Consider the following 9,967-nt stretch of genomic DNA (forward strand, 5'->3'; position numbering starts at 1 on the left):
AATGGATTAGTCAGAGAAGGAGTTCTTGCCTGTATTGTAAGGTGTGAAGTTGAGTAAAGACTCAAAACCCGACCATGGCAAAAGATAAAGATAGAATGAAAGTCATTCCCTATGCCTCTACCATAGGTTCTATAAAGTATGACATGCTGTGTACCAAACCTGTTGTGTACCTTGACATGAGTTTGGCAAGGGGGTACAATAGTGATCCAGGAATAGATCACTGGACAGAGGTAAAAATTATCCTTAGTTACCTTAAAGAGGACTAAGGAAATGTTTCTCGGTTATGGAGGTAATAAAGAGTTCATCGTAAAGAGTTACGTCGATGCAAGCTTTGAAACTGATCTAGATGACTCTAAGTCTCAATCTAGATACGTATTGAACATGGGAGCAATTAGCTAGAGTATCTCCATGCAGAGCATTGTAGACATAGAAAATTGCAAAATACATACGGATCTGAATGTGACAGACATGTTGACTAAACTTCTCTCACAAGCAAAACATGATCACACCTTTGTACTCTTTGGGTGTTAATCACATAGCGATGTGAACTAGATTATTGACTCTAGTAAACCCTCTGGGTGTTGGTCACATGGAGATGTGAATTATGGGTGTTAATCACATAAATATGTGAACTAGATTATTGACTCTAGTGCAAGTGGGAGAATGAAGGAAATATGCCCTAGAGGCAATAATAAAATTGTTATTGTATATTTCCTTATATCACAAAAAATGTTTATTATTCATGCTAGAATTGTGTTAACATGAAACTTGATACATGTGTGGACACATAGACAAAACACCATGTCCCTAGTAAGCCTCTACTAGACTAGCTCGTTAATCAAAGATGGTTAAGTTTCCTAACCATAGACATGTGTTGTCATTTGATGAATGGGATCACATCATTAGGAGAATGATGTGATGGACAAGACCCATCCATTAGCACAACATATTGATCGTTCAGTTTTATTGCTATTTGCTTTCTTCATGTCAAATACATATTCCTTCGACTATGAGATTATGCAACTCCCGGATACCAGGGGAATGCCTTGTGTGCTATCAAACGTCACAACGTAATTGGGTGATTATAAAGATGCTCTACAGGTATCTCCGAAGGTGTTTGTTGGGTTGGCATAGATCGAGATTAGGATTTGTCACTCCGAGTATCGGAGAGGTATCTCTGGCCCCTCTTGGTAATGCACATCATAAGAAGTCTTGCAAGCAAAGTAACTAATGAGTTAGTTGCAGGATGATGCATTACGGAATGAGTAAAGAGACTTGCCGGTAACGAGATTGAACTAGGCATGAAGATACCGACGATCGAATCTCGGGCAAGTAACATACTGATGACAAAGGGAATAACGTATGTTGACATAGCGGTTCGACCGATAAAGATCTTCGTAGAATATGTGGGAACCAATATGAGCATCCAGGTTCTGCTATTGGTTATTGACCGGAGAGGTGTCTCGGTCATGTCTACATATTTCTCGAACCTGTATGGTCCGCACGCTTAACGTTCGATGATGATATGTATTATATGAGTTATGTGTTTTGGTGAATGGACGTTGTTCGGAGTCCTGGATGAGATCACGGACATGAAGAGGAGTCTTGAAATGGTCGAAGGTAAAGATTGATATATTGGAAGGTAGTATTCGGACGCCGGAAGGGTTTCGGAATGTATCGGGTACATATCAGAGTACCGAAGGGGTTACCGGAACCCCCCGGGGAAAGATATGGGCCATATGGCCATAGGAGGGAGGCACACCAACCCACAAGGGGTGGCACGCCCCCCACCAGGGAGGAGTCCGAATTGGACAAGGGGAGAGGCGGTGCCCCCCTTTCCTTCTCCTTCTACCTCTCCTTCCCCCTTTTCCCCTCCGGTAAAAGGAAGGGGGGCCGAATCCTACTAGGACCCCAAGTAGGACTCCTCCTACTTGGGGGCGCGCCTAGGGCCGGCCTCCTCTCCCTCCCTCCTTTATATACCGGGGGGCGCCCCTAGAAGACACATCAGTTGTTCCAAGCCGTGTGCGGCGCCCCCCTCCATAGTTTAGACCTCCGGTCATATTCTCGCGGTGCTTAGGCGAAGCCCTGCGCGGATCACATCACCATCACCGTCACCATGCCGTCGTGCTGACAGAACTCGTCTACTTCCTCGACACTCTGCTGGATCAAGAGCTCGAGGGACGTCATCGCGCTGAACGTGTGTAGAACTCGGAGGTGTCGTACGTTCGGTACTTGATCGGTCGGAATGAGAAGACGTTCGACTACATCAACTGCGTTAAGTAAACGCTTCCGCTTCCGGTCTACAAGGGTACGTGGACACACTCTCCCCCCTCTCATTGCTATGCATCTCCTAGGTAGATATTGTATGAGCGTAGGAAATTTTTTGAAATTGCATGCTACGTTTCCCAACATGTGTGTGGTTCAGTTTTACCATGTCTGGTTTCTTCTTCCCATCATGCTCCTCAATCACCACAATGAGATCTCTAAAGATCCACGGGCCCTCATGCATGACGTGGTTCCAATCGCCTAGACAAAGAAACTGGATTACGAACAAGTTGCCATCTACCTCACGGAACTCTGGATCATACGCGAGCCGCCACACGAACTTCATGGTGTCCTTAAAAGCATGGCACCGGAAGGATTTTGTGGTATTAACACGAGCCCGTGCCAACCACCTTGTTGCCTTTGACAGTTGAAAAATTTCCTCCCCCGCTTCCCCGCGAATACATCATCAAGTTCAACATCCTTTAATTTCATGTTTCTCATCGTTGCTTCAAGATCAATCCCTCCTTTGCCCATCTTCGTGCCTCCTGCGAGGTACCTGATCCCATTAACGACGTCGCCATTGATCTGATCTAACGCCGTCCGTCGTCACTAGCGGTGTTGCCTAGGCCAGGTGGATGGACCAGCCATCCCCTTTGATCAGCCCAAGTGCATGCTAGGTCGGGGAGAGGCTTGCGTTTCAGCAAGCCAGACCAAAGATCTCGAGATCACTCGACGACGAGAGAATCCCCATAGCAGAGAAAGAAAACCCTGGGTTTTTTTTCGGAAATGTTAACGCCCACACGTGTGGGCGTTTGCACATCGCCCACACGCCTCCATCACCACTCATTTTGCCACGTATGAATAGATGACATCAGCAGAGTTTTTTTTGGTTTTCGGCTTAAAAATGTTGTATCTCCTAAATAAAAAAGCGAACTAAAAATCCTTTTCACCATTAAATCCGTCTCGACGAGATCTTCAAAACTAGACCCCATGTTGATATGTTTCGACGAATTTTTTTTTGCTAGAAGTTGCCACGATGTTTACACTGCAGTTGCCATAGGGCTTAAACTAAAGTTGCCATGTGGCAATTTTAGTTTGTAGATCATGGCAATTTTAGTATTTTGATGATGGCAACTCTAGTACTTTGACCATGAAAATTATTTTTTGTATGAACCATGGCAATTTTACGTGCATGTATCATGGCAATTTTAGTTTATGGTTCATGGCAAGTCTAGTTTCTTAATTCCCCGTTTTATAAATGTCAAAATTTACTTTTAAATGTAAAAAAAATAGCTGAAACATATCATGGCAACTTCAGTGTAAACATCATGGCAATTCATATGCAATAGACATGGCAACTTTTAACCCAAAAAAAAATTTCATCAAAACATATCAACATGGGATCTAGTTTCGAAGATCTCATCGCGAGGGATTTAATGGTGAAAACGGATTTTCAATCGGATTTTTTGTTTAAGAGATAAAACATTTTAAAAAGTGAAAATCCAAAAAGATTCCTGCATGCATGCGATGACATGGCAATCTGTTTACATTAGAGACGTGTGGTACGTCTCCCTTCCTGTCACACGTGTGGCAGTTAGCGCGACCCTTTTTTTTAAACAAAGAAAACCCTAGGGTAAAGATCTTCCAATCACAACTTGCATACTTCAAAAAACTCCTACAGCTACAAACAGGCCTTAATTTTTAAAAAAAAAAAAAACAAGGCCTAGTGGCCCAGCCCATCTCCGAGGAGGAAAATAGGAAAAAGAACAAAACAAAATCCGTTGCGTCCGTAGTATTATCCTTTTGCAGTGTCTGGCCGTCGCGCTCTCGCCGTCTCGCTGCCGGCTGCCGGCTGCCCCTCCCCCTCGCCGCGCCCGATTTCTCCGCCAACTCCCATACCCAAGTTCTAGGGAAAGATACACTGCTCCGATGGCGGTCAGAGTTCCGTCCATGGAGCTGAACCGCTCCCCGCCGCTCCTCTCCGGCGGCAGAGGTACTCCCGCATCGTCGCATTTTGTTGGAAAATGACCAGATTCTAGGATTCTTGAAGTCTGTAGAAATTTACCCCCTTCGCCCGCTTCTGGTTTGTGGCCTCTGATGTTCCATTCCAGCGTTCTCACCGCGGCGCCGTGTTTACTGTCCTGCTAATTAGTTAACCAGCGTGCAGCTTACAAGTAGCATAACCGTAACTGACCATGTAAAATTCGTATGTATGGTATGTACGTACAAAACTAGCTTCACTCTCACTGTTCTGCGATTTATTTGACGATTGAAAGTTGAAACTTTATCAGTATGTGGTTATGAACTTATGATGCTAGGGGGATACTGAAGATTTTAGCTCTTTTTTTTTTTTGACGAAAGGGCCTTCCGCCCCAGTTTCATACAAACTGAATGGTAGATTTTCAATTCTTTATCTATTATACTATTGTGTACTGACCATTTGTATGTTTCATCTACTACCTTTGAAGGCAAAACATGCCTTCAGAAGCCTTTCATTGTCCAAGCAAAGAGATCAGGTGGATTGGAGAAAGCAAATACTAGGTACAAAATACATCTTTACAGTTCAGACTCTTATCTGATTGGTTTCCCTAAGAAATTTAATGTGGCCACTGGTTGGTAGCTTACGACATATAAGTGCCACTGAACTCAACGCTCGTCTTTAATAATTTGTATAATATTCTAACGCTTACACAAAAACAAGCAGGTCACGAGGACCGCAAGCTTCTGAAAAACTCAAGAAAAGAGAACCCCTGACTCGTGGGACTGTTAGTGCGCCTCTTCCGGTACCAGGACACATACCTCGACCTCCTTACGTTGGATCAAACAAAATGCCCGAGATATCGAGTGAGAGACAAATGCAGGACAAAGACACCATCGTGCACATGAAAGCTGCATGTGAGCTTGCTGCTCGTGTTCTTCAAAATGCAGGGAAATTAGTCAAAGTAAGCATGCACTTCAGCATTTCTGTAGTCTGTTTCTCTTAAATCTAATTATGTCACTGCATCACCAGTTATAGTGCTGAATTTGCTCACTGTTTGTATGCTCCTTTTGTTTACACAATACAACATGCCTTGGTTTATTTTTTATGTATACTCCACAATTAATTTCAGCTTCAGTGAGAAATCTATTGCATCTTTCTATCAGCCCTCTGTAACAACAGACGAAATTGATAAAGCAGTGCACAAGATGATCATTGATGCTGGAGCCTATCCATCCCCGCTTGGATACGGTGGGTTTCCAAAAAGTGTATGCACATCAGTGAACGAATGCATGTGCCATGGTATTCCTGATTCACGAGAACTAAAGGTTCAGAAAGAAGGCCTTTCTTGACATGCTTTGCGCTTACTTCAGAGCTTTTTCGCAGCTCCATTTCTGACCTAAATATTTGTTTTCGTTGGGGTTTTACAGGATGGAGACATAATTAACATCGATGTCACTGTCTACTTGAACGTACGTGTTTATGCTCTTGCTGTATAATTATCTCTTGCCATCACTTGGTAACATTGATGGGTTGTGCACTTCAGCATGTTATATCCTTCTCCATTTCAGGGTTTTCATGGGGATACCTCTAAAACGTTTTTCTGTGGAGAAGTTGACGAAGCTGCTAAAAGACTTGTGAAGGTACACTACCTTTTCTTTAGAACACATGTACTGCATGTTCTTGGAACTATGGTTTTTATTCATCAATGGTGGCAGGGTTCTGTGTGGCTAAAATGATCCATGAGGCACTGACATAAACCCTTGCTAGTTTCTAAACTTGAAAGTGTATTTTTCCTATGTGTTAATTCCGTCACTGCTTCCGCCTTTGCAAATTTGCTATGTATCTGTTTACACTTGGTCAATCCAACTCATCACTGCTAGTGTAACTATGAAATGGCAGAAGGGTATATCGAATTCTCCTCAAATATAAACCTTGATAACCATAATGGCTTATTGGTGCTAAAATCAGGTTACTGAAGAGTGCATGCTTAGGGGCATATCATCCTGCAAACACGGTGTGAGCTTTAAGAAAATCGGCAGAAGAATAAGGTATAGGTCTCTCAAACCATATTTAAGTGAAGGAGTTACATTTATCGAGGATGCAAAGTATTATTCGAGTGTTTGACCATACCTCTCACTGTATATACTGGGTAAGGTGCACCCAGACTGTATCCTCTCAGATTTTCAAACCCAAACATTGGAGAAGCCTGATGTGCCAAATACAGACAGTCACCTTGTCGTCTTTAGAAATGTCTCGTCCTATTTCCTAAATGGGTTAATATGTGCTTGCAGAGACATTAGAACACTTTTGACTATCAAACACTGTCATTTCCATCATTTACAATCAATTCAACATTTATCTCACTTGACTTAATACAGCTATATATTTTTTTGCTTTTTTCATAAAAAAATGCACATTTAATAGTTTCACTCTTTGGTTTTGTTGGCCATTTCAGCGAGCATGCTGAGAGGAATGGATTTGGTGTCGTGGAGCAATTTGTTGGGCATGGAGTTGGCAGAGTTTTTCATTCACAACCAATTATATATCACCAGCGTAAGTGATTGCTAATAAACTATAACCATATTGTATCAAAAACTGAAGAAATTACATGTGCCAATGTTGCTATGCTTATGGTAGTGTCCCCTACGATAATAGAATGAGAAATTAGCACCTATTTTCAAATGTAGAGTGAACTCTAGTGAAGATTAGAGGATCTACTGCAGGCCAATGTGCATCAAACTTTTGCCCTGGCAGTAGACATTATGTTTGGGTTCTCATGCCACGTCCGTCCAATTTCTTCAATTGGTCATAATCACAATCAAGAAACTGACAAAAACATGTGCTGAGCCACAAACATGTTGATGGAATTTGATGGCAGTCGGTGCCACCAACTAGCTGAGCATAAAATTCAGATGATTATTGCGATATTGAAGCAGGCATTATGTCGGTGATAGTTTCTGAAGTCAGATGTTGGCTTTGTTGCGCTGTTTCGGCACTAGATAGCTTGATCCGGTCTGCCACATCTGTCAATGCTTCGGCAATTATAGCTGACAGACACATTATTTGTGCACTTGAACAGGCAACAACATGCCAGGGCAGATGGTTGAAGGCCAGACGTTCACAATAGGTACGCACCGTTCACCCTGCCGATACATTCTTGAGTAGTAGTACTAACTGAAGGCTGAGGCAGCCAGGTTTTGAGTATTTGACTTAACGCACGCTGTGGCAAACTCTGGGCAGAGCCGATCCTGACCATGGGAAGCAACAGCAACAGCATCGAGTGCGACATGTGGGAGGACGGCTGGACGGCGGTGACGACGGACGGCAGCCTGGCGGCGCAGTTCGAGCACACCATCCTCATCACCAGGACCGGCGCAGAGATCCTAACCAAATGCTAGCAAAGCCAGCGCTGAAGGCGTACGGATCCTGACCGCGTAGATCACGTGATTTCTTCTTATGTTGTATGCCAAAGCATCACTGGAACAGCTGCTTACGTATAACCGATGATTTTTGGCAGCGGCAAAGAGCTCCAGGCTTCCTCTGGCACACTATGCCCGGTGTTTTGCTGAACGGGGCCGAGGATCTGCATGGCCTACATCGCTGACTTGCCGTTGCGTGCGCTAGTATTTCGTCGGCCTGGGTGGGGGCACGAGAACGACCACCGCCAGTGCACCACGCGACGCACCCCCTTTTTTTGGAAAAGTACTCACAGTATTATAAAAGGTTCATTGGAAGTATAAAACACTTTTTTTTTGCGAGTGAAAAATTTGTATTACTCAACCATCAAAGTTACAATCAGCAAGAGCCAGCTCAACCGCAAAAGAGGGTTCCGATCCTAACCAAGTCATGGTCCTACCCTCTGAGCGAGCAAAATTTGCTAAACTATCGCTAACTTTGTTTTGCAGACGGCTCACATGAGTAATACAAACCTCACGAAGGGAACTGAGATATCTAATCTCATTAACTAAAGAAGCATAAATGGATCTATCTCGATCTTTGCCTTGGATCATCCTTACTGCTAGTAGTGAATCCATCTCCACCACCACCGGAAGCTCACTTCTCTGCATTGCCAGTGATAATCCCTCCATACAAGCACCCAGCTTCGCCTCCAAAGCTTCACGGCATGAGAAAAAATTCCTGCAAGCTGAAAATATGATCGCTCCCTGAGAATCTCTCAGTACCATGCCTGCTCCTGCACCATCCGGAGCAAACGATCCATCCGAGTTTAATTTCACCCAACCAGCTGGCGGTGGCGCCCATGGGGGCGTGAACTTCCCTCCCTGAGCTGGATGATTTAGAAGACTATGATCATAAGAAACAGCCGTTTTTCCTTTCAACAGATCCATGTTCGAGTTCATCTTAATGGCAATCAAGGACTCGAGGTAGCTGACGAGAAACTTCCTGGACACCTCAAGAGGAGGTGGGTTCTTTTGATGCAGTATCTCATTGCGGATGTACCAGCAGCGCCATAATGTCATAAGTAGCATACTCCTTTCAATATCCATTAACGGCTCCAAAACTTGGAATAACCATTCCTTCCCAATATTTCTGACCTGATCAACATCTGGTAGACTCCAAACCTCCGCCATATACTTCCATAGCTCACACGCTTTAGGGCACCGGCATAGTGGATGGAAATTGTCCTCTGGTTCCATACCGCAGATTGGGCACAGACTTGTTGTCTCAAGTGTTCTCTTGTTCTTATTCCTCCAGGTGGGAAGTGAATCTGTAACTACCCGCCAAGCAAAGTTACGGACAGTAGGTGGTACTTCAACAGACCAAATGAGTTTCCATACAGATCTTCGGCCATCTGGCATCAAACTTGAGGCAATAGCATTGGCCCTGTATGCTTCCTCAAAAGCAAAATCATAAGTACTTTTTACTGTAAAAACACCAAGTCGCCCAGGTCCCCAAGCTAGTGTGTCCTCGTCTAGCTTCGGAGATGCTCTGATTTTCAGAATTTCCTCAACATCACACGGCAAAAAATAATTCCTCAACAAGTCCACATTCCATGATCCATTACCATTCAGCAGTTCAGAGACATATCGAATGCGGCAGCGTCCTTGTGAAGTCACTGGTTTGAACGAATACGGTCTTGGTATCCAGTTATCTCTCCACACTCTAATGCTTGCCCCATTGCCAACTCTCCACACGAGCCCTTTCTTCAGAAGATCTAGTCCGTGTATTATTGCTTGCCAGGTAGGCGAAGCATTGCTTGGGAAGACAGTATCCTCAAGCTTGCCCTCCGGATAATACTTTGCTTTCAGTAATCAAGCACGCAAGCTGTTCAGCCTATCAATGAGACGCCAAGCTTGACGGGCCAAAAGCGCTTGGTTAAAGAGTCTGAAGTCACGGAAACCCAAACCCCCTTTGCATTTAGGTTGGAGTAGAAACTCCCATGCCTTCCAGTGCACTTTCCTCCGTCCTCTTTTCGAACCCCAATAAAAAAGTTTCTGACCATCCTCGTCAAGTCATCACAAACTGAGTATGGAAGTTTGAATACACTCATGATGTATGTAGGAAGTGCTTGGGCAACAGACTTGATCAGTACCTCTCTGCCAGGCTGCGCAAGGAACCCATCTCCCCACTGTAATAACCTCTTTGTGAGGCTTACTTGCACATTCTGGAACCGCCCTTTAGACATGCGTCCATCTGGTGTGGGAAGGCCCAAATATTTCTCTTCAAAAACTTGCATAGTGACATTTAGAACAGCTCTAACTT

General features: G+C 44.0%; 1 protein-coding gene across 2 annotated transcripts; it reads left to right on the plus strand.

Annotated features, from left to right (window-relative positions):
* Positions 1-3,994: 3,994 nt before the first annotated feature.
* LOC123046488 (methionine aminopeptidase 1B, chloroplastic) lies at positions 3,995-8,012 on the plus strand. 2 transcript variants are annotated; one of them, XM_044469873.1, is made up of 11 exons: positions 3,995-4,258; positions 4,734-4,806; positions 4,970-5,207; positions 5,410-5,571; positions 5,674-5,715; positions 5,815-5,886; positions 6,215-6,294; positions 6,702-6,799; positions 7,326-7,373; positions 7,487-7,663; positions 7,764-8,012. In XM_044469873.1, exons 1-10 carry the CDS (start codon positions 4,195-4,197, stop codon positions 7,642-7,644), a joined length of 1,035 nt encoding a protein of 344 aa, XP_044325808.1. In that variant the 5' UTR covers positions 3,995-4,194; the 3' UTR covers positions 7,645-7,663; positions 7,764-8,012. The 2 variants fall into 2 exon arrangements, with proteins under 2 accessions (XP_044325808.1, XP_044325807.1); XM_044469872.1 differs by lacking the exon at positions 7,764-8,012 and having other exon boundaries at positions 7,487-7,762.
* Positions 8,013-9,967: the final 1,955 nt, after the last annotated feature.

This window comes from Triticum aestivum, chromosome 2B, assembly GCF_018294505.1.
Source record: "Triticum aestivum cultivar Chinese Spring chromosome 2B, IWGSC CS RefSeq v2.1, whole genome shotgun sequence".
Lineage (NCBI taxonomy): Eukaryota > Viridiplantae > Streptophyta > Magnoliopsida > Poales > Poaceae > Triticum > Triticum aestivum.